Source organism: Anguilla anguilla, chromosome 7 (genome assembly GCF_013347855.1).
Source record: "Anguilla anguilla isolate fAngAng1 chromosome 7, fAngAng1.pri, whole genome shotgun sequence".
In the NCBI taxonomy this organism is placed as follows: Eukaryota; Metazoa; Chordata; class Actinopteri; order Anguilliformes; family Anguillidae; genus Anguilla; species Anguilla anguilla.
This window is the reverse complement of record NC_049207.1, coordinates 35267463-35293121: the sequence shown is the minus strand read 5'-3', so window position 1 is coordinate 35293121 and position 25659 is coordinate 35267463. Positions and strand designations below refer to the sequence as shown.

Sequence of the window (25659 nt, the reverse complement as noted above, 5' to 3'; positions counted from 1 at the left end):
TGGTGGAAAAACTTAGGGTCAGAAAGTTATTTATTGGGATGGCAGGTATGCCATCCTGCCAAGGTGTAACTTGACAGCATGCCCCATATCTATACAGCACTCAGTGGGTTTACATGATGTTTGAAAAAGTTGATTTATTGTATTAGTCCGGCTAAAACTGGACTTTTAAAAATCATGTAAACAATGTAGTCCGACTGAAATCGTACAAAGTTGAATTTTTCATAGTCGGACTAACATACCTAGATAATGTGGTTCGGGGTCGATTTACTACGGCAGGTATACACTTTAATCGGACTACAATTGGCCTAGGCGTTCTGCGCATGTTCCGTAATTTACATAGCAACTACTGTGGCCAAACAGAATTGATAACGTTTCAGAAAATATATAACTTTAAAGATTTAATTCAATCTTCTACTGGGACTTTTGCTGTTTATTGAGGGTGTGACGGAAAATTTCAATGCTGCTGACTATAATCAAATGTTTTTTCACATTTACTGTTCGATTGAGCAAGTAGGCTACCATTCAAAGTACATTTTAATGGGTTAGCACTTTCCGATTGTGCTAGCTACTTCACCTTAACTTTGTACAGGGATCAATAAAGGCTAACAGCACAGTACCACTTAATTATTGTCACTTCTATCACCACTGTAATGAACTAAAAAAAGGCGACAAATGACCTTTTCTGTGAGAAATGCATTGTCACGCGCATACACTGCTGGCGACATTCTAAAGCTCCGTTTTGCCCTCCCTAGTATCATGGCGAAAAAAACACATTTCACATTTCTGGATGGAAGAGGAGACCAACTTCATGCTATCGCAACTAAAGGAGTTAAATATCCTACAATACATGGATGGAATAAAAATGCGGAATGGCGAACTATTCAAAAAAGTTGCGACAAAATTAGAGGAAGCAGGATTTATAAGAAGCCTTCGTCAAACACACCTCGGTAAATAATTTGATTCTTTCCGAGTCATGTATTTTGGGACAACGACCATAATCCAATTCAATCTTATCTTTTGTCAAATCGAGCTATTAATATAGATTAATTTCAACCGTGCATGTAAACGCACAGTTGAAATGAATTCACTGGCACTTTTCAGGGTTTCCTACAGAAATAACCGCAATGACCACAGACTTTCAAAACATTCATTTCTGTACCTTCTGACCGCATTTCAACAGACAGAATTCTTTATTTTTTCTTTATTTTTACTACTTCCCACATTTTAGAATAATAGTCAAGTCGTCAAAACTATGAAATAATACAAATGGAATTATGCAGTGACCAAAAAAAGGTAAAAGAAAGCTATCTTATATTTTACACTCTTCAAAGTAGCCACCCTTTTCCTTGATAACAGTTTGGCACACTCTTGACATTCTCCCAACTTCATGAGGTAGCCACCTGGGATGCTTTTCCAATGGTCTTGAAGCATTTCCCATATAAGCTGAGCACTTGTTGGCTGTTTTTCCTTCACTCTCCGGTCCAACTCAACCCAAACCGTCTCTGTTGGGTTTAGGTCAGGTGACTGTGGACGCCAGGTCATCTGATGCAGCACTTCATCACTCTCCTTCTTTGTCAAATAGCTCTTACACAGCCTGGAGGTGTGTTTTGGGTCATTGTCCGTTGAAAAACAAATGACGGCCCAACTAAGCTGTGGTAGCCATGCTGGTTAAGTATGCCTTCAATTATAAATAAATCGGCAACGGTGTCACCAGCAAAGCACCCCAACACCATCACACCTCCTCCCCCATGCTTCAGGGTGGGAACTACATATCCAGACATCATCGTTCACCTTCTCTGCATCTCACGAAGACATGGCGGTTGGATCCAAAAATCTCAAATTTGGACTCATCAGACCAAAGGACAGATTGTCCCTGGTCTGATGTCCACTGCCTGTGTTCCTTGGACCAATAAAGTCTCTTCTTATTTGTCTCCCTCAGTAGTGGTTTCTTTGCAGCAATTCTACCATGAAAGCCTGATTCACACAGTCTCCTCAGAACAGTTGATGTTGAGATGTGTCTCCTGCTTGAACTCAGTAAAGCATTTTTTTGGCCTCTTATCTGAGGTGCTGTTAACTGCCGATTTCTGAGGCTGGTGACTCTAATAAACTTATCCTGTGCAGCAGAGGTAACTCTTGCTCTGCCCTTCCTGTGGCGATCCTCATGAGTGTCTGTTTCATCATAGCGCTTCATGGTTTTTGCTACTGCACTTGAAGAAACTTTTAAAGTTCTTGAAATTTTCTGAATTTACTGACCTTAATTTCTTAAAGTAATGATGGACTTGTCATTTCTCTTTACTAAGTTGAGCTGTTCTTGCCATATTATGGACTACTACAACCAGAAATGATGGCCTTCTACCTAATAGGGCTATTTAACACCCACCCTACATTGTCATAACACAACTGGTAGGCAGTAGGCATTAATGAGAAAAGACATAACCACAAATTAACTTTTAAACATTCTCCACCTCTAAATTTCACTGAAGTTCTAAATGAAAACTACATGTTGGGGGAAACATAAACACATTTTTTTCAGTTTTAGTTTTGTAAAGATATTCATATATAGGCATCAACTTCTATCCATCCATCCATTATCTATACCCACATCCTGAGCAGGGTCACGGGGGGTGCTGGAGCCTATCCCAGCGTGCATTGGGTGAATACACCCTGGACAGGCCACCAATCTATCGCAGGGCACACACCATTCATTCACACACTCATACCTATGGGCAATTTAGACTCTCTAATTAGCCTTCCTGCATGTCTTTGGACTGTGGGAGGATACCGGAGTACCCGGAGGAAATCCACGCGGACGTGGGGAGAACATGCAAACTCCACACAGAAAGGCCCCAAGCTGAGATTCAAACCCACAACCTTCTTGCTGTAAGGCGACAGTGCTACCCACTGCACTTTCAGCATAAGCCTTTAGATCAAAATGTCTTTAAGATCATGAGAAATATACATTCAGTCAGGTGTGTCCAAACTGGTACTGTGTATAACCCACTGAAGGTCCACCCATTCCTTCTCTTGTTTTTCTCCCCTATTTAGCTCATGTGACTCTCCTCATGACCTTTCCAATAATCTCCTGACACTCAATTGGCTCTTAATTTCACTGGCTAACTGAACCCATGGATGCGCTTTCTGTTGTTATGAATTAATCCTGCCTGCATGCACGTGCATACATCCTGTTCTACATTCTCTGACTGTAACACCCATATGAAGGAAAATAGACCATAATCTTGTTGTCTGCTCCCTGTTTGTTGTCTGTTTATTCAGATTATAATATGAATGAATTTTGGTTGATCGATTGATCGGTTTTATTTGTATAGCGCATTTTACAAATTATTTGTGACTGTACACTTCACTTTATACCTCAGTGTAAGCCCCCACAAAGCAAGTCCAAGGTTATATTGGCAAGGAGAAACTCCTTGGACCACATACAGCAATAAACCTTATGAGGAACCCTGGCTACGTCCCTAATGACTCACTTGTTCACTCATTCACTATTCCCTATATAGTGGAAGATATGTAGCACACTACATAGGGAGTGAGCGGCAGAACAAGCATTTGCTTTGGGATGCTGTTGTCATCACCCTGCGCCGCTACTATCTTTTGAATATCTGTCGCACAATAACAGAAATTGCGTTCGTTATTGATGTGGCGAGAAAGCGATGTTGTTTTTTGGTCCCTGATAAAATATTTTTTTAACGTAATTTGTACATATATATATGAAATTCTCGGTTAGATATTCATTAATATTGGCATCGACCAAATGTATAGCAATGTACTGTTCAAAAATCTTTTATCAGGGACCGAAAATGACGTTTTGCTTGAGTTGCACTGCTACCGAGATTAGCTAGCTTCTTAGCTAGCAAGCAGCTCTCCGAGAAAAACCGTTAACGTTACACTTGGCCCTCTAACGAAAATTGGTAACTTTTTTGTATTGAATATGCACATTTAATTCATGATTTGACATAACTATGGACAGCTTGCATTTATACAAGCAGCTACCGCTCGCATTTTCCAACCGCCATCTTTGCTGAAATAAACCGTAAAGCCCTACCGCAGTGTATTGTGGGATGTTGGGCTTCCGGATAGTAGCACAGTGCATTGTGGGGCGGAAGTAGTTCACTATATAGTGTGCTACAATTTTGTTTCTCAGATGGGACACACTACAAAATGGCTGATGCCAAAAGTAGCCTCCCGTCGGGTTCTGAAAGAGCAATAATGCACCACTTTAACAACTCATAAAGGATGTGTCCCCTCCCCCAGATGCCAGACCACCCTGCATCCTACATAAAACCTGTATTAGTGTGCTCACATGCCTTTGTTTTAGCTTTGGAGCTAGCTTCACCAGCTTGGATACTTAGTGGATGAGTGATTTAACCCCTTCTGCAGACTTGGGGCGGGGGGGGGGGGGGGTACGACTGCATTGAGGTATGTCACTACAGCGAAGAAATAAACATGATTGAAAACAGCTTTCCTGGGATTAAAATGGGTTAAAAAGATGGGGAAAGTAAAAGATCCTTGCAGTAATGCACTTGAAACCACTCCCATCAGAAAGGCCAAAACATCCCATTGTGTCCTGGTCCAGCTCAGTGAAAAGAATACAATAAATATTGTCAGATATGTAGTGCTTAGATTATGGCCTTTGAGAGGGAAAAAGCGTAAATTTGATACAATATTGTATTGTTTCTAAGAATATGGCCTGCCCTCCCCTTCACAAGCATCAAAGCAAATGTGATAGGGGCAAGTCAAAATCCCCCGATACCCTAATCTAGGCAGATGATCTTTGGGTCTCACCTCTGACAGAGTTTGTCTCAGAAGAGACAGGACACCATATCGGGGGTCAGAGACCCTGCATGGCTATATGCATAACATCTCACTTTCCCATTTCCTCTTTAAGTTTGAATGCAATCTTTAGGTAGGCCAGTCTTTATCATAAATTAGTCTGACCCCCCTTCCATTCTCTCCTACACCCTAACTCGGCACCCAATCAGGACAAACATCCTCAAGCCATGCTGGGTAAGGTATTTAAGATAGCCACAGGAAAAAAGTTGTCTTGTGTTGAGGTTGGTTTCGGAGCCTTGAAGAAGAGTTTTTCTCTTTTCATTTTGGTGGTGGTTCCTTGTTTGTGTGTTTTTAGCTGGTTTCCTTTCATACTGGGGTGCTTAAACTGGAAGTGGGTGATACTTTGGCAAGGTCTGGCTTATCTATCTTTCTCTCTCTCTTTTCTGATATTTCATAATCAATGGTTTAATGTTTTGTATAATGTCTTCTGTTTTGTAATTTAGAAGTAGTGTACCTGCCTTCAATAAAGAATGCATGATTTCAATTCATTAATCTAATTGATTGCTTCATATTCAATTCAATTATTTAATATTGAAACCATATATAGAGCTTGTTTTGACTTGTTGGTTGTTTCCACTAGTGCACTGTAGACTGACCTATCAATGAATTTGGCAATTTAATTGATAATTCTCATTGTAAACATAATTATTATATTAAATCACATAAAATATATTTTACATGTAGGTTAAGTAAGAGGTTCTAGCACGCAACAGCGCTTGTGTTCAGTATTCAGAGTGAACATCTTAACAAGGGCATTGACCGTTGGCACTGCTGGATTCAGAAAATAAACATATTATTAATTAATCCTTGTTAATTAATTAATTAATTAAAAATGAATTAATCACAATATGTATCTTTCGTACACATATTTGCTTGTGTTGTCCATCCGTTGTTGCTTTAAAATGAAATTTTATACATTTTGCTAAATGTGTCATGCGTAGAAGTATCCCGGAGTTATGTGACTGCATGGGTAGGGTGCTTTACAGTTTAGAAAAGACAGCTGTACCTGCTAGGTGTATACCTCTCCACAATAAGCCTGCAAAATCTGTGCAGTTTGTAGAAATAACCCCACCCACTTTTGGGACATTACCAATATTGGATGACCAACCACATTAACTGCAGTAAATGTGGATCTGAAGTGAAGGCAGCTATTCAAACTGCAAAAAACTGAAAAATTCAGTGAACTGCCCTCTGTGGGTCGGTCCATCATCTGAGCTGGAACATCAATGGTGCTTCTATGGCTGTGGCCGTAATCCTAGATATATCTTGAGATTTGTCTGACAAGGTTCCACGATGAGGAAGTACAGGGAATGACTGCATGTCTCTTATATTTCAGTTGGGGGCAGCACTGAGCTCTTGGATCCAAGGACCCTACGCTTCCTCCAGGTTTTGCTGCTGAGTCAGGCCGTAGTCACTGTCCACAGCTCCACCTTCTGGGTTATGAGCAAAGCCTATCAGTTCCTCTGCTCCTGGTCCCTTAACAAGTTTCTGCTGGTCACTCTAGGAGACCTTAAGGTAAGACCCACATCACCAATTCTGGGCACAAGGGAGGAATTTGCAACTGTGAAAATTAAAAAGTTAATTTCCACTATCAGATCTCAAACTGAGCTTCCACAGAAATGTCATCTTCATGTAGTCTTTCTATTTTTACTTGCCTATAATATAATGTTTAATACCTTTTGTTTCATTGTGGGCTTAATATTGTTCCAGTTACAGCGTAAATATGTTTTAACCTGTTCTAACCTGTTAGGAAGTTCACAGCCACTTTGAGTCTGTTCTAATGGATGGTCCAAAACATATCCTGACCTGGGTAGTCGGTGCAGATGGAGTAATTGTTCACAGTCAGCATTAACTCGCCAAATCTGAATATTTGCCTATGCCTGTTTAGCGGGTAGCCAGGGGAAAACCCTAGTGCAATTTTCGTACTGTGGTTAAAATGTTCCTTCAGAATCAGTAGGTTCATTATTATTATCCAATTAACAAAAATGGGGCAGTGTTAAGAACATTTCATTATTGACCAACAGCAGTGTTTATCTCACCTTCTTTTCTCCGTGTTCTGTCCCCAGGGCCTTAGAAAAAAATCTGAGCCCCTACCTTAAGAAAAAGTGTGCTTTGTTTATAATTACATTGCAATATACAAATAATATAAAAGCAAAATGAGCAAATATCATATGAGAATTTTGTAAATTCTAGTCTAAAGGTTTAAATATCCCTAGATTGCAATCAAAAAGTATTGAATTTGGAATTTAAAAATGGCAGAGGCCTCACATATTGCATTTTGGTACATTAGTGTAGTCTGATTGTTAATTTGCTGAGACAAGTTGTATGTTGTAGAGTAGATGACTGCTGGGAGCATATATGATATAGCTCAGTAGGTAAGAGTGGTTGTCTCGCAGTCAGAGGGTTGCCAGTTCAATCCCCGCTCTGGGCATGTCGAAGTGTCCCTGAGCAAGACACCTAACCCCTAAATGCTCTGGTGAATGAGAGGCATCAATTGTAAAGCGCTTTGGATAAAAGCGCTATATAAATGCAGTCCATTTACCAATTACCATACTAAATGTGTGTTGGTAGTGTACATCATGCTAACTAGGTGTTGGTAATGTGGACGACACTAACTGTTGGTGGTATAGATGATGCTAACCGTATGTTGGTGCAGTAGCTGATGCTAACTTTGGGCTGGGTGTATAGATGATGCTAACTGTGCATTGCAAGTGTAGATGATGCTACAGTAACTGTATGTTGGTACTGAAGATGATTATATGTGTCGGTAGTGTAGATGGTTCAAATTTGTTTTGGTACTGTTGATGATTCTTACTGTGTTGGTAGTGTAGATCCTTCTAACTACACTACCGGTCTAAAGTTTTCGAACACAGCCATTTTTTCCAGTTTTATTGACATTTAAGCAGTTCAAGTCTAGCGAATGACCTGAAATGGTACAAAGGTAAGCGGTAAACTGCCAGAGGTTAAAAAAAAGGTTTAGGTTACCAAAAACTGAAAAATAATGTAAATTTCAGAGGCCTTATTTAAAAGGCCTTTTTCAGGGCGAGAAATAATGGCGAGAAAAAGACGATTAACAAAGGAAGACAGACGGACCATTATATAACCCTTAAAAGTGTAGGTCTTTCCTTTAGAGAAGTTGCAAAGAAAGCCAAGGTGTCAATGAGTATGCTTTCCTGCACCATCAAAAGGCACTTGGAAACTGGAGGAAACTCTGACAGGAAGAGGTCTGGCAGACCCATAGCCACAACAGAATCAGAAGACAACTTTCTGAGAGTCAACAGCTTGCGTGATATATGGCTCACAGGACAACAGCTTCAAGCACAGCTTAACAGTGGTTGAAGTAAGCAAGTCTCAGTTTTAACTGTGAAGAGAAGACTTCGAGCTGCCGGATTGATAGGTCAAGTGGCAGTATGAAAGCCATTGCTAAAATGGCAAAATAAGAAAAACAGGCTTGCCTGGGCCATGAAGCACCGGCAGCGGACTACTGAAGACTGGAATAAGGTCTTATGGACCGATTAATCAAAATTTGAAATCTTCGGTTCATCACGCAGGGTTTTTGTATGCCGTCGAGTAGGTGAAATGATGGTTCCTCAGTGTGTGACACCAACTGTCGAACATGGAGGAAGAGTGATGGTCTGGGGCTCTTTTTCTGAATCCAGAGTTGGCGACTTGCACAGAGTGACTGACACCCTGAACTAAAAGGGCTACCACAGCATTTTGCAGCACCATGCAATACCTTCTGGTCTATGCCTAGTTGGTCAGGGGTTCATCCTACAGCAAGATAATGACCCAAAACATACCTCCAGGCTATGTCAGAACTACTTTAGAAGAAAAGAACAAGATTGTAGGCTTCAAATCATGGAATGGCCAGCACAGTCTCCAGACTTAAACCCCATCGAGCTGGTTTGGGATGAACTGGACAGAAGGATGAAAGCAAAGCAACCTACAGTGCAACACATTTGTGGGAACTTCTGAAACAGTGTTGGGAAGAACTTTCCAAACAATATTTGATTTCCATTGTAGAATGAATGCCACAAGTGTGTTCAGCTGTTATATCTGTAAAAGGTGGCTACTTTGATGAGTCAAAAGATTTTGATTAAATTGTGCTAAACAGAATGATTCCATGATTTTTTGTATTTATCTACAATTGTTTATTTGTTCTATGCTTTAATTTCAGAGTACTGTACATTGAGACAACTGCGTAAAATTTCTATAAAAACTGGAAAAATTAAGGTGTTCTAAAACTTTTGACCGGTAGTGTATGTATTGGTAGTGTAGAATATTCTAACTGTGTTGGGAGTGGAGATGATTCAAACTGTGCGTGGGGAGTGTAGATGATGCTAACTATCTGTTAGTCGTGTCAGTGATTCTAATTATGTCTTGGTAGTGTGGATTATTCTAAGTGTGTGTTGGTGGTCCAGGTTCTGAAAGCAGCAATGGAGAGTCTTGTACTGCGTGTGGAGGCACTTTTCCATGACAGGGGCACTGTGCTTTCCCCTATTGAGTGGCATGCATCCCAGCTCACCCGCGGAGTTACAGACCTACAGGTGAGAGACCCAATGCACACGCCCAAATAAACACACAGTTTTCATTGAAAGAGTCTCTTTCCATTGATTGAGACTGTGCCACTAGTTTACAGAGTGATGTACATTACATGTTACACATTATACATTTATACAGTGGTTTAACTCCTGAGGGCACAACAGAAACACCCACCGAAGAATTCAGTATGTTGTCTTTTGTGAACAGGCCACAGCTTTTTTTAACCTGTCACTCTGTTGCCCACAGGTAAATCACAAGTAGAGTATTTACCTGGTTAATTGATGTTAAGCCTAATTTGAGTCTTAAAGCACCCTTTGTGATACAGCTGACTTTGTGGGCTATCTGCATTTTTGCTGATCTACATGATTCTGACTATGATGTTCCTGATCTATGAATGATTATGTGTGTAATAATGCTGATCTGTGGGAGACGTGGGAGAATCTGTGATAATACTGATTACATTACATTACATTACAGGCGTTTAGCAGACGCTCTTATCCAGAGCGACTTACACAACTTTTACATAGCATTTTTACATTGTATCCATTTATACAGCTGGATATATACTGAAGCAATTTCGGTTAAGTACCTTGCTCAAGGGTACAACGGAAGTGTCCTACCCGGGAATCGAACCTGCGACCTTTCGGTTACAAGCCCAGTTCCTTACCCACTGTGCTACACTGATCCATGAAAGAGACTGCCTGCAATGTTGCTGTGTCTGTGTTTGCGATTTTGCAGGTCTTCTCACAGCTAGTCCTGAGGATCTTTTCCAAGGATTGTAAGAAGATGGCTGTGGAAATCTTTGAACAGACCATGCCTTCAGGGAAGCACTGGAGAATTACCTGTAAAGCAGGTAGGCAACACTGGAGAGCATGAAACAGGGAGACAGCACTGTAAAGTGCAAAATAAGGAGACAGCACTGTAGAGAGTAAAATAGGGAGACTGCACTGTACAGTGTAAAATAGGCAAATCACACTGTACAGTGTATAATAGGGAGACAACACTGTACAGTGTAAAATTGGGGGTTCACACTGTACAGTGTAAATTAGGGAGACTGCACTATAGAGGAAAATAAGGAGACAGCACTGTAGAGAGTAAAATAGGGAGACTGCACTGTGCAGTGTAAAACAGGAAGAACACACTGTACAGTGTAAAATAGGGAGACTGCACTGTACAGTGTAAAATAGGGAATCTGCACTGTACAGTGTAAAATGGGGAGACAACGCTGTACAGTGTAAAATAGGGAATCTGCACTGTACAGTGTAAAATAGGGAATCTGCACTGTACAGTGTAAAATGGGGAGACAACGCTGTACAGTGTAAAATGGGGAAATCACACTGTACAGTGTAAATTAGGGAGACCTCACTATTGAGTAAAATAGGGAGACAACAATGTAGAGAGTAAAATAGGGAGACAGCTCTGAAGAGAGTAAATTAGGGAGACAGCACTGTAGAGAGTAAAATAGGGAGACAGCACTGTAGAGAGTAGAACAGGGAGACAGTGCTGTGCAATGTAAAATAGGGAGATAGGACTGTATAGTGTGAAATAGGGAGAGTGCACAGTGGAGTAAAATTGGGAGAGTGCACTGTAGAGGGTAAAATAGGGAGACAGCACTGTGGAGAGTGAAATAGGGAGACAGCACTGAACGGTGTAAAATGAGTTGTGTCTGATGAGGTGCCACACCCTCAGAAAAACCCACATTGCCTATGACAGCGAGACAGAGCTGAAGTCACTCTGCTCTAAATAGAAGCTCATGTTGTAGTTGTGTGATTTATATACAGATTGTCCAGCCTAGCGACCACAGATACCCCAATGTTTAGTGTCTGGACTGGTGTTTGCTTTATTACTTCCTAATCAACCAGCCCCTTATACATGTCAGGGTCTGTTCACAGGATCCTGCCTGCCACTGGCACTGCCTAAAATACACCAGCCACATTCCTGCATACTCATTAGGTGTTTGGGATTTGGTGAAGGGACGTGCTCTTGTGACTGCATGCCGCTCAATTACAGAGACTGCTCCTTACCTGCCAGTCACAGATACTGTTTATGTTAGGCCCTGGCTGCCAATAGAGACTGCTCCTTATGTTAGGCTCTGGCTGTCTGTCACAGAGACTGCTCCTTATGTTAGGCCTGCCCTGTCAGTCACAGACTGCTCCTTATGTTGGGCCCCTCCTGTCAGTCACAGAGACTGCTCCTTACGTTAGGGTGCTCTTGTCAGTCACCGACACTGCTCCTTATGTTAGGCCGCTCCTGTCAGTCACAGAGACTGCTCCTTATGTTAGGCCCCTCTTGTCAGGCACAGAAACTGCTCCTTATGTTAGGGCGCTCTTGTCAGTCACAGACACTGCTCCTTATGTTAGGTTGCTCCTGTCAGTCACAGTGACTGCTCCTTATGTTAGGCCCCTCCTGTCAATTACAGAGACTGCTCCTTTTGCTAGATACTGGCAGCCAGTCACAGAGACTGCTCCTTATGTTTGGCCACTCTTGTCAGTCACAGAGACAGTTCCTTATGTTAGGCCCCTCCTGCCAGTCACAGAGACTGCTCCTTATGGCAGTGGAAAGGCAGGTGAACTGTGACGGTTGGCCTGGTTCCTTTGCAGTATGACTCGCTTTCTTGTAGATTCATTTGATAAAGCACCACTTGCAAATTCTTTTTCAGGGGAACACCCTGTTTTTGCCACAACACAGGGTTGAATCATCATGCCATCTCTGCAAGTAGCGACAGTGTGGGCTGCGCTAGTTTCTCACATCTGCTGACTGAAAGATGTTATACACACCCACGCGATTTCACATTAGCTAACTTATTCTTTTAGCTTGTGGCCCTTCACCCAGAGGCAGATTACCTGGCTTTTCTTTTGTGCTGTCTCTATTATTCTTCTGGATGGAAATGCAGACATAGAGCGCAGCTCTCAAGCACTGTAACAGTTTAATGCAGAAGAAATACCAGACATCCTTAAAATGCACAAATGAATGGTTTTCTGTCTGAAAAAAACTGGAAAAAAATTAGTTGTTTTATTTGATACACCAAGCATTTGAAAGTCAGTATTTTAGCATTTTCGTAAGGAATCAGAGCTTCTTGCAACATAACCCTGGGCTATTGAATTTCACAGTTTATACCCCTTTGCCAGCTTTTCTTTGTATACTAATTTGTGTGCATGTACATAACCCTGTTCATGCAAAAATGCATACCTATATGTATGAACACTACATGCCCAAAAGTATGTGGACACCTAACAGTCAACATCTCCAGTATTATGGGTCCACCCTTTGCTGCTATAGCAACCTCCATTCTTCTGGGAAGGCTTTATACTAGTGGTTGGAGCACTGCTGCAGGGATTTGTATCCATTCAGCCAGAAGACCATTAGTGATGTCGGACACTGATTGGGCTATTAGGCCTGGTCTCAGTTGGCTTTCCAATTCATCCGAAAGTCGTTGGATGGGGTTGAGACCAGGGCCCTGTGCAGGACAGTCAAGTTCTTCCACACCGTTTTAGGCAAAACCATTTCTGTATGGACTTCCCTGTGTCCTGAGGGCATTGTCATGCTGAAACAGGGAAGGGCCTTCCCCGAACTGTTGGGGAAGCACAGAATCATCTAGAATGTGATTATATGCCGTAGCATTAAGATTAACCTTCTCTGAGGGCCCTAACCGAAACCATAAAAAACACCCATCGACCCGGACGTGTCCAGATACTTTTGGTTTGCAGTTAGCTCCATAATGTTTGGGACAAAGACTTTTTTTCCTTGGCTCTGTATGCCACAATTTAAAATTAATAATCAAACAACTCACATGTGGTTAAAGTGCAGATTCTCAGCCTTTATTAACCCCTTTGCGCAAATGCCAAATGTGCCAATCTTTGCCCATTTAGGCTTATTATATACCTTATTTAAAGCTTTATAACTCCAGATGTGAGCATCACAGAGACTTGAAAAATGGCTTAAATGAAGCAGGACATTTACATTTACCAATACTAAGAATATAGGGTATGGATTAGTTTATATTCATAATTTTGGAAGAAATAAAGTGCCACAAGTGCAGTTGTCTAGGCAAAAAATCAAAAATGAATTTGCTCTTTTTTTGTTTGCAATGAATTTCTGAGATATCCCATTTATAAAACAGGTTAAATTAAACATGTCCTGGATCAAAAACTCCTTGACCACAAGTGTGTAAAATCTAAGGGTGGGTATGTAGAACTACTAAAGATCTATGAACCAAAAAGTAAGCAGTGTACCCAGTGTCTCCAAATCTATCCAAAATGTTTAAATTATGCATTGCTGTAAATCACAACATAATCATGTATTTCACTGCAAATCAACTGTTTTGACTCAAGAAACTCACTGTTGCATCATATTCAAGTGGGAATTACAAGCTTTCCATCCGTACAGTGGCCTAAAATATCTAGGGGTCCAGAAACATATCCAAAATCTCCAAAAATGAACAAAATGCTTTTTGTCCATTATAAAACATATACATGTGCCCATTATGAAGATTTAAGTTGAAACATTGATATCAGATAAAAAAAATAATGAAAAAACATTATCACAATGTGGTACAGTACCTAAATGTGTAATCATTAACTCTTGTATGTTTTTCTGTACTCTACAGTATGTGATGTTTTCTTGTATGGGGATGGGATAGCATTAAAACAATATTCAGCTGTCCACCACGTTTTGGCAATGTTCTAGTTCAGGTCACATCCGGTGCATGAAACACAAACACTACTTGGCTACCAACAAACGCTTACATTACAGTGTGAAATATTCTTATTATAAAATACCACTAACTTATTTTAAAACTATGGGCTCAAATTAATGCCAAAAGTATTTTGTATTTGTAAGCAATGACTTGTGCTTGCAACTTATGGTTTGTGTTTGTACATTGCGAGTTGAAACTGAAACAAAGTATTTTGTACTTGTAAGCAGTGACTTGTGCTTGCAACTTATGGTTCGTGTTTGTACTCTGCAAGTTGAACCTGTAAAAAAACACTGTGTTTGGATATAGATTTTCGTGAGGGTGGAGAGTCACGTCTGTAAATTAAAATCTACACGTGTTTTGTGATCTGAAGTGGTTTATTAACATTTGTGAACAGAAAAAGTACAAATGCAAAACAGTTTTTTACGTGCGACACTCCCTCTACATGCAACGCCCAATTTACAAGAAGAAAGTTACAGACAAACTTTTGGCACTGTTTTTACGCATCCGGTATGGAGAGCCAATCGTTCAAGGCATTTTCAAGTATCCAATCAACGCTCCAGTAGAGACCAGGGTTGCCATGTTGGGAGATTTTTCCCCATTGAGTCTCCAAGAACGTCGTTATTAAGGAGTATATTGCAGGTTGGAGACCCCAGTGAATCAAAGTGTAGGAAAATGATGTAGGAACTAGATTTTCATAAAAAATATACTTATATATACACTACACATAGACTTCTGGAGTCGTTTTTGTGAGAGAATTTTACTTCTGCAAAAAAAAAAAAAAAAACGCCAAACCCGGAAGTGACGTAACAAATGGAGCGCAGTCAAGTTTTACAATAAGAAGAATGGGTACCATGTCATTCTACAGTCAATATCTGGGAATAAATATTGAATAAATATACAACCTTACCATTGGTTTTACAAGTAGAGATGTCCCTTTTGAGACTGAGTGGTCATATATTGTCTTGGACAATCTGTTTGTGAAATATACGTGCATTTGTGACCCCTGGGTACCTTGCAAAATAGCTGTGCGTAATACCACACGTGTTGTTTACGGCGTTGATTCCTTTTTAGTACAGTCTGGCTTGATTGACACTTCATTTATTCAGTAGGTGAGAGTATAAGCTTTCTAATGATGTATAACATGTCTAATTTTGCTTTTGGAATAGCATTTTATAGGTCAATGAAACCAAAAGTTTCCTCATCATCTTAGATTTCCTCATCATCATCACTTGCACATTCACTCTGTGGTAGCAGACGCTGAACCTGACGAAAACGTCGTCAACGATATTTCATAATTATACTATTATTCTTGAGGACTTCTGGGCATAGTTAAGCCATATGTTTGCTGACATCGTTTTTTGGAGCAAAAAATAAAACAAGCGAATAGAACACTATCATTGATTTACTGTCTCTGTCTCCATCTACTGAACACAGGTAAAATTTCATCATTGCTATGTAAGTATTAGTCTACTGCTCAAAATATTTCGGTTATATAGCCTACGTTATTTTTGAAATTGAGTGTCTTTAAATAGGTTAGTGGTATTATATAATGTGGATATTTCACACTGTAATGTAAGCGTTAGTTAGTAGTTTAATTATTTTTACGAAATGTAGGCCTATACTATATCTGAAAATGACCATTTGAAAAGTTCATTCCAAGAAATTACGAAATATTGTTGACAACGTTTTCGTCAGGTTCAGCGTCTGCTACCACAGAGTGAATGTGTAAGTGTAAGCTATATATGTGTTCAGTAGATAGAGACAGAGAATCAATGGTGTCGTTCTCCTCTTCTGACTTGCTCCAGAAAACAGTACATCAGCTAGGTCTATTAGCAAACATATGCCTTAGCCATGCTCAGAAGTTCTCAATAATAATATTTTCCAAGAAACGACGAAAGTCATTGATAAAATTTCGCCAGGTGCAGTGTCTTTTGCTACTACCTCAAATTGAATGTGTAATGCAGCTATAATGAGACAAAACTTTCAGTTATGCTGAGCTATGAAACAATAATCCAAAAGTAAAATTAGACATATTATACATCATTAGAAAGCTTATACTGTTTCTTATTGGATAGATACATTTTTGATCAAGCCAGATTGTACTACAAAGGGTGACCACCATAAACAGTATGCATGGTACTACACACAGCTATTTTGGAAGGTCCCCAGGCATCACAAATGAGTGTATATTTCACAAACAGATTGTCCAAGACAATATATGACCACTCAATCTCGACAGGGACATCTCTACACATAAAACCAATGGTAAGGTTGTATATTTATTCAATATTTAGTCAGCAGATATTGACAGTAGAATGACATGGTATAATTTTGGAAAAATTCCTCTTGTTTATTTCAGTATTCAGTGAGCAGCGTTTTTCACAGCTTCCCTGGCATACCTTCGGCTGTTGTTGGCTTTGTCTTGTTGCTATGTCATGATAAGAATTTTTAGTAGTAAAAGAATGTTTATATGTATACCCATATATAAACAATTGTCCAGTGTATCATGCATGGGGGGTGTAGTTACAGATGCGATTGCAGGGAGGGGTTGCTTGGTAAATGGACGGCCAGCACGACAGTGGTGAAGCTGCGAAAGTCGGTATTCAGCATACTTGTCCTGAATCGTCTACTAATAAAGCTGGAACACAGAGTTTATGTTTTCAACTCATAATTTTGTTGCAGGTGCACAGAATGTCTGAGTTAAGATATCTCCAGACGCCAACGTCATAGGTGTTTACGCTAACAAGTTAAAAGATTTTTATTTATTTATTATTTTTTTTGTGACACAATTTAGTTTCACCATGTACACTTGAGGCCAAAATTCAATATACACTTAGGCTAAAGACATTCAAACTCAATTTTTCACAACTCCGCACAGTTCATGTTACCATACATTTCCTGTGTTAAGTCAATTATGGTATTTACTTTATTTCCATAAGAGGTCATTTCTAAATAATAGCTAAGAGACAGATTTATTTCAGCTTTTTTGTACTATATCAGATTTTCAGTGTGTAAAAAGTTTAGATACACATTGTTAGTATTTGATGCCATTGTCTTTTAATTGCTTAACTTGAATCAAACCCTCGGGGTAGCCTTCCACATGCATCTCACAATACTTTGCTGGACTTTTTGCCCATTCCTCCTGACGTAACTGTTGTAACTCAGTCAGGTTTGTGGGCCTCCTTGCTTGGACATGCTTTTTCAGTCCACAAATTTTCTATGGGATTCAGGTCAGGGCTTTGTGTTGGCCACTCCAGTACTTTCACTTTGTTGTCTTTGAGCCATTTTGTTACAACTTTAGACGTATGCTTAGGATCATTGTCCTGCTGGAAGACCCAGGTGCGACCAAGTTTTAACTTGCTAGCTGATGTCTTGAGGTGTTGCTTCATTATTTCTAGATAATCCTCCTTCCTCATGATGCCATCTATTTTCTGAAGTGCACCAGTCCCTTTTCCAGCAAACATGATGCTGCCACCCCCATGCTTCACAGATGGGATGGTACATAGTGCTGATCGTTATGGCCAAACAGTTCAATTTTTGTTTCATATGACCAGAGAACCCTCCTCCAAAAGGCTAGGTCTTTGTCCTGGTGATCACCTGCAGACTTCATTCTGGCTAATTTTGCCGGTTTTGGAGTTGGGCTTTTTCCTTTTGCGACAGCCTTTCAGGCTATGGCGATGTAGGATTCTCTTAATGGTGTATGTAGATACTTTGGTACCTGATGCCTAAAACTCCTTCACCAGTTCCTTTGTTGTTGTCTTGGGGTTTAGTTGAACCTTTTGGACCAAAGTTTGTTCAGCCCTGGGAGTTCATTTGTGCCTCTTTCCTGAACGATGCAGTGTCTGGGTGGTCCCAAGATTTTTATATTTGCATACAATTGTTTGTACAGATTCTCGTGGTACCTTAAGTTGTTTGGAAATTGCTTCTAAGGAGGAACTGGACTTGTGGAGGTCCACAATTTTTTTTCTGAGGTCTTGGCTGAGTTGCTTGAATTTTCCCATGGTATCAAGGGCAAAAAGGCAGCGGCTCTAAAGGTAGGCCCTTAAATACAGCCACAGGTGCCAATGAACTCCTAGTTAACTCCTATTTATAACAGTTGGCCAATCAGAAACTTCTAAAAAGTCATTACATCAATTTCTGGGATCTTCTAGACTGTTTAAAGAGACAGTCAACTTGGTGAATGTAAACTTTTGACCCACTGGACCTCTGATATAGTGAATTATAGCTGAAATAAATATGTCTCTAATCGATTCTTTTAAAATTACCTCTGATGTGAACGAAGTAGATGCCCTAATTGACTTGCCAAAGAAATGTGTGGTAACATGAAATGTGCGAGTGAAAAGTTATGAAAAACTGAATTTGAATATCTTTAGCTTAGGTGTATGTAATCTTTTGGCCTCAACTGTAGGAAGTCCATCACTTCACTTGTTATACATAGCCCCCATGAGAACCAGAGTTCTGCCGATTAAAGTTAAGAAAGCGATTACGAGACTGCGAAAAAATGAAAAAAAAAACAGTCAGAGACAGACCAACCACTTGGTTTACCAAAATCAACTGGTTAGAACATCATTAAGAGGAAAGAGAGCACTGTAGAAATCAGTAATTGCAAGGGGCCTGATAAGCCAAGGAAGACTTCTACAGTTGATGACCAAAGAATTCTCAGCATAATGAAGAAAAACCCCCTAATACCTGTCCAACCGATCAAAAATGCCCTTCAGGAGGCAAGCGTGGATGTCTCAGTGACAACTGTCCACAGAAGACTTTGCAATGAGAATTATAGAGGCTGCAAGATACAAAAGGCTAGTTAGCCTTGGAAAGGGGATGGCCAGGTTGCAGTTTACTAAGAAGTACCTAAAAGATCCTGCAGAGTTCTGGAAAAATTCTTGTGGACAGATGAGACCAAGATTCACTTTTGTCAACAAGAGCAAATTGTGGAGACCCAAAGGAACTACCCAAGATCTAGAGTACCCCTCCCCCCTCATCTGTGAAACATGGTGGTGTTATGGTTTGGGCATGTTTCGCTGCCACAGGCACTGGCTCACTTGTCTTCACTGATGATGTAACTTGATAGCAGCTGCAGAATTAATTCTGAAGTGTACAGAAGCATCTTATCTGCTTCAAGCAAATGCCTCCAAACTCATTAGATGGCACTTTATCCTATAGCAAGACAGTGATCCCAAACATACCACGAAAGCAACAAGGGGGTTTTTCAAAGTCAAAAGCTGAAAATTTATTGTCTGGTCACACACCATTCACTCGATCTGAGTAAACATGCATTTCATAGGCTGTAGAGAAAACTTAAAGCAGACAGCCCCCAAAACAAGCAGGAGTCGAAGATGGCTGCAGTACAGGCCTGGCAGAGCATCATCAGAGAAGAAATTCAGCACCTGGTGATGTATATGGGTCACAGACATCAACCAGTCATTGCCTGCAAAGGATATGCAATGAAGTACTAAACATGACTTCCATTTATATAACATTAAGTATTATGGTGCCCTGAAATGGGGGGCTATGTATAGAAAGTGCTGTAATTTCTACATTGTGAACTCAAAGTGTATAAGCATGATTAAATAAAAGCTGATAATGTGCTCTTTAACTACACGTGAATTGTTTGATTGGAAATCTGAAATTGAAGAGTACAGAGCCAAATCACAAAACAAGTCTTAATCCCAAACATTATGGAGCTCACTGTATGTATGTGTGTGTGTGAGAGAGAGAGTGAGACAGACATAGAGAAACTGAGAGGGAGAGGAAGTTGGTAGGTAGAGAGAACATTGATAGGGGAGAGTTTACTCTGTGCCTCTATGCGTAAATGTATCTTTGCTTTGTAATGTGTACGTGTAAGTGTCTTGTGTCTGTGTGTGCCCCCATATGTGTCCTTGTGTATTCCCACCTGTGAATGTGTGTTTTGTGTCGATGCATTTAAAAGCATTTTTCTGCCAATGTGTGTGTGTCGGCATGCATATTTAGCCCTATTCATACATGTCTGTGCGTATGTGTTTGTATGTTTCCTGTAAACACATGTGTAAATGTGTGTGTATTCCCACACTTAATGTGTGCCTGTCCCTGTCTCCCTGCATGAGCACAGAGTTGCCAAGCAGCCCCAGTGACTATGCGGCGTCTGCAGCCCAGAGTGTGATTGGGCAGGTGCTAGAGGGAGTGCAGCCTCTGCCAGATGAGGCACGGATCCCAGCCCTGACTGAGGCCATGACTGCTTTCATGGAAGCCTGGATGGAGCACATTCTCAAACAGAAGATCAAATTCAGGTGCACCAAAGCATTAACACCCATATCAGTCTCATATCACTTTCCCAGAATGCCCATGGTGAGAATTATATGTTTGCTTGGAGATCTTCAGGTTGTTTCTGGAGAAGAGGATTTCAGTCAAAACTATGACTAATTATTTAATAATTGGCTTGATTGTAAAGACCCATCTGTTTTTTTCTGATCATTTTAAAAGTTAGCATATTTTGATTTTGTTCAAGCCTGTGAAAAATGCTAATTAAATATTCAGCTTAAGAAGCAAACAAAACCACCTACAGCTCACATTTAGCTGAAGGTCAGGGAAATACACAAATTCAGTTCATAAAACTAAATTACTTTGTGCAAAATATGTATTTGGTCTTTGTTCTGAACTCAGTACATTTATATTTTCTGTTACCTTTTGTCTATGACTCTCAGCCTCCAGGGGGCACTGCAGCTGAAGCAGGACTTTGACCTGATTCGGGACCTAATCCGGTCAGAGGAGTATCGACTGTCAGAAGAAATCCACCAGCGGCTGCTCTCTTTGCAGGTCTTTCACCAGATGGACAGTGCCATTGTGTGTCTGCTGCAGCAACCTGTCGCCAAACCTTACATTCCGTCCCGTGGCTGGGACCACTTCCGCCGTTGCTGTGAGTGCTGAGGAGGGTATAGCTAAGTTCTGGGATTATTTCCATTTTTGCAGTTCAGTGATTTTGCCAGTTTTTTTTTTGCCATTTCCGGAATTTTTTATGCTTTCTGTGCATTTTCGGCAGGTTTGGATGTGAACTGGCAACCTTAATGTAGCCTACAGTGTGATTTGTAACCTATAGGCTAGGCCTATAGCATTTTCATCGTATTGCCAAACTCAAATTTGATGAATTTTCAAAGCAACTGAACTCTCAAGATTGCAAACAACCATTGAGAACAAACACCAGTGTTCATCGGGTTTGTATCCTTCATGAGGCCAACAATGCTGAAAACTCCACCACTTAAAAGTCACACCAGCTGCTTAAATAGCTACAGGCTGCAGAGCAGGGATTCCTGATACATCATTACCCATAAAACAACAAACTGCTAAAGCTACCATGTAAAAATATATTATGAAACATGTTAATTCATGTCATTTTATTTTGAAGTGATTTTTTTCCTCAAGTAACTGTATAGTCCTCGAGCAGTCCTTTCAAACATTTGAGTCCTCAAATACTCATGCCCATGCCTAATACGTAGCAGGTGGCAAAACGCAGGCCCAGGAGCCAAATTAAAACATTTATAATACTAACATACATAAAATGTATTTTTTCAGTGGGGCTGAATTTTGTTACAGTGATAATGGACAGATGCCATGTATTCTCCCAGGTCCAAACAGCAGCTCGCTCGTGGACCCGGGGTCTGGCAGTCTGAACAGTCTGGAGAGCATGGATATCCAGGCAGCGCGGAATCAGGCTCTGACTGAGGCTGAGGAATCCCTGGCCCCCCGACTGCTGGCTACATCGCCACCGGAGTCCTACCTGGCCATCTCACAGCAAGAATGGCTGGCACTTCGCATCCACAATGGCACGCGCTGGAAACTTCCAGGTCTACGTTGCCTGAACAAGTCAGAGCCCTGACTCTGGATCAGCATGCTCTTAATGAGCACTGACTCTGGATCTGTGACAGGGGTACAACTCACCAGCAGAAACCGTTTTCATCCTCTGGCTGCAGGGTGCATTTGGCTACAATTTTTGTTTCGGGCACGATACTTAAATATATGAAATAATTTATTTATCATGAAATTACTGAAAGCCCCGTGAGCGATTACAAGTGAGCTCTAGAAGTTTATCCAAAAGCTGAGCCTTAATTTAACTTAAGTACCTCATATTAATGGGCATTATACCAGTGAAAATATACTGTAAACATTTCTGGTATGATTCAACACAGTTAAAATAATAAAACATTTTCTTGTGATGTAATTTAAATAGATGAAAGGTGAGATTTTATCCTTACATTTTCATTGATTTTATAGATTTTATAAAAGGTGACATTGACCTGTTTTATGTTGTAGTGTGGAGCCATTGACTTGAATTGCTAACCAAGCCATATCCTCTCCCAGGTTACTTTTACGTATCTCAGAATGGGACAGGGAGGCTTTATGATCTGAAAAATGGGTGGAGCTCTCAGTGATCAGTGATTCACTGATTTGAGCCAATCATGGTCTTTCCTATGGAGGGCAATCTTGATTGGTCAATACAATCTCCATGGACACGTCACAGCTCCACACTTTAAATTGATTGTTTTGTAAAATGTGAAGTACATAGATGCACTTGTATTATCCTCAGCTAATTTTACAAAGTAGTATAGCAATATGAGACAAATATTGATATCATTTTAAACATATAAACGTATTTTTTAATTACATGGTTCAACTCAGCTAGCATGTGAACTGAAAGATTTATTTTAATGGTGTTTTCTGAAGGATGCTATGGGCTAATACAAAATCACAATTTCTGAACAGTATTTATTCTTATACTGGTGCTCAATTTAAAAATGAACCTTTACTGTAACAGAACATTTCAAAATTATTTTTGTACAAGAATTGTCAAGATTGTTTTGTAAATGTGTTTAAATGTGTTTGCACAAGATTTACAATAATGTAATTTTATAAGCGATTTTGTGCTGTAGAATGCTCAAAGAAGTTACATTTTCGTTTCAAAATGCTATCCTTTTCTGCTGGACAGTAAAATAAACAATGTTTCATTATAAACTGCATTTTTTTCTTGCTTCTGGATGTGGAGATGTTTTGACAATCAGTTGTTTTGCAGGTCCCATTGTCATATTTAATATATTGAATAATTGATTCTTCCACAAAGATGTTACATAGCTCTTTTTCTTTGTAATGGTTCACAGACAACTTTGTATTTACAGTTTGTTTCACTTGTTATTGGCCTGCTTGCCAGTTTTGAGTAGTAGATATTCTATAAGGTGTCCTATGTACAAGGGGTAACCATTTGTGCATTTACTCTCATTGTTTTTTTTTCTTCATATATCAAGAATCCTGTGTATTCAAAAAGTTTAATCAAATACACATGGAAAATGATCAGTGGAAACCTGCAAAAAATACTAATAATGGAGTGCTAATATTTCCCATTACATAAGGTCAGTAAAAAATTCTAGCATGCTTTATATAAAATTTATAGTTTATTTATATTAATTGTATTAATAGAATAAATGGAGGACTCCTGCCTTGGTGCTGTAACTTTAGAAGGCAAAGGGCTACAGTCACTATTCAAAGATAATAATCATCCTAATCATATTAATCATCTGATCCACTTGTAACTCAGTGGGGATTAATATATTACATATTAATATACATTATAACTATATATATATATATATATATATATATATACTGTATGCATATATATATATATAGTTATGCATTATATATTATATTATTATATACAGCACCCTTCATAATGTTTGGGAGAAATACATTTTTTTCTTGATTTGGCTCTGTACTCCACAATTTTAGAATTATAATCTAACAATTCATACGTGGTTAAAGTGTAGATTCTCATCTTTTGTTTAAGGGTATTTTTATACATTTTAATTTCACCATGTAGAAATTACAGCTCTTGTTATCATACCCCTCTATTTCAGGGCACCATAATGTTTGGGACAAATGGCTTCACATGTGTTTCTGATTAGTCAGGTGTGTTCAGTTGCTTCCTTAGTACATGAATAAGAGAACTTTCATTATCTAGTCTTGATTCTAAGCTTTTGATTGCCTTTGAAGTCTAATTGGTGTTTGTGAGCATGACCAGATTTCTGCCAATGAATCAAGTCAAGGAAGCCAGTATGAGACTGAGAAATAAGAAAAAACTGTCAGAGACATAGGCCAAATCTTAGGCTTATCAAAATCAACTCCTCAGAACATCATTAGGAAGAAAGGGCACTGGTGCACTCAATAATTGCAAAGGGTCTGGTAGACCAAGGAAAACCTCCACAGTAGAGGGCTGAAGAATTCTCCCCACAATTAAGAAAACCCTCCCCAAACACCTGTGAGACACATCAGTAACATTGTTAACAAGGATGTGTCTGACTACTATCCACAGAAAACCTCATAAACAAAACTACAGAGGCTATAGTGCAAGATATAAATCTCTGGTTTGACACAAAAACAGGATGGCCAGGTTGCAGTTTGCCAAGAAATACCTAAAAGAGCCTGACAGGAAAAATGTCAAGATTCACTTGTACAGTTGAGGCCAAAGGTTTGCATACACCTAGGCTAAAGACATTCAAATTCAATTTTTCACAACTCCACACATTTCATGCTACCATACATTTCCTGTGTTAAGTCAATTAGGATATCTACTTTATTTCCATTAGAGGTAATTTCAAGATAATAGTTAAGAGACAGATTTATTTAAGCTTTTTTTTACTATATCAAATTTTCAGTGGGTCAAAAGTTTACATACACTTTGTTAGTATTTGGTGGCATTGCCTTTTCATTTCTTAATTGGAATCAAACGCTTGGGGTAACCTTCCACAAGCTTCTCACAATACTTTGCCAGAATTTTTGCCCATTCCTCCTGACAGAACTGGTGTGACTTAGTCGGGTTTGTGGGCCTGTCACCAGTCCCTTTTCCAGCAAAACACCCCCACAACATGATGCTGCCACCCCCATGCTTCACAGTTGGGATCTAGGCAGTGGCTCTAAAGGTAGGCCCTTAAATACAGCCACAGGTGCCAATTAACTCCCAATTAACTCCTAATTATAACAATTGGCCAATCTGAAGCTTCTAAATAGTAATTACATCAATTTCTGGAATCTTCCAGGTCGTTTAGAGACAGTCAACTTGGCGTATGTAAACTTTTGACCCACTGAAATTCTGATATAGTGAATTAAAGCTAAAATAATTCTGTCTCTGATTGTTTTAAAATTACCTCTGATGTGAACAAAGTAGGTGACCTAATTGATGTGACAAAAGAAATGTATGGTAACATGAACATGTGCATAGTTCTGAAAAAATTGAGCTTGAATATCTTTAGCCTAGGTGTATGTAAACCTTTAGCCTCAACTGTATCAGTGGTGAGCAAAGCGTGGAGGCCAAAAGGAACTGCCCAAGATCAAAAGCGTACCACCTCATCTGTGAAATGTGGTGGTGGCAGTGTTATGGTTTGGGTATGTATGGCCAACACAGGTACTGGCTCTTTTGTATTAGTTGATTATGTAACTGCTGATAACAGCTGCAGAATGAATTCTGAAGTGTACAGAAACCTCTGCTCAGATTTAATAAAATGCCTCCAAATTCATTGGATGGTGCTTCATCCTATAACAAGACAATGATCCCA

General features: G+C 39.7%; 1 protein-coding gene across 4 annotated transcripts in view; it reads left to right on the top strand.

Annotated features, from left to right (window-relative positions):
* The window catches only part of ccdc142 (coiled-coil domain containing 142), a 47631-nt gene extending 24563 nt beyond the window's left edge, over window positions 1–23068 (top strand). For all 4 annotated transcript variants that reach the window (XM_035425707.1, XM_035425706.1, XM_035425705.1 and 1 more), the window contains exons 8-13: window positions 6185–6363; window positions 9270–9395; window positions 10129–10243; window positions 20175–20352; window positions 20767–20978; window positions 21685–23068. In XM_035425707.1, the coding sequence (XP_035281598.1) occupies window positions 6185–6363; window positions 9270–9395; window positions 10129–10243; window positions 20175–20352; window positions 20767–20978; window positions 21685–21935 (1061 nt within the window). In that variant the 3' untranslated portion in view covers window positions 21936–23068. The remainder of the gene's footprint in view (window positions 1–6184; window positions 6364–9269; window positions 9396–10128; window positions 10244–20174; window positions 20353–20766; window positions 20979–21684) is intronic.
* The last annotated feature ends 2591 nt before the right edge of the window (window positions 23069–25659 follow it).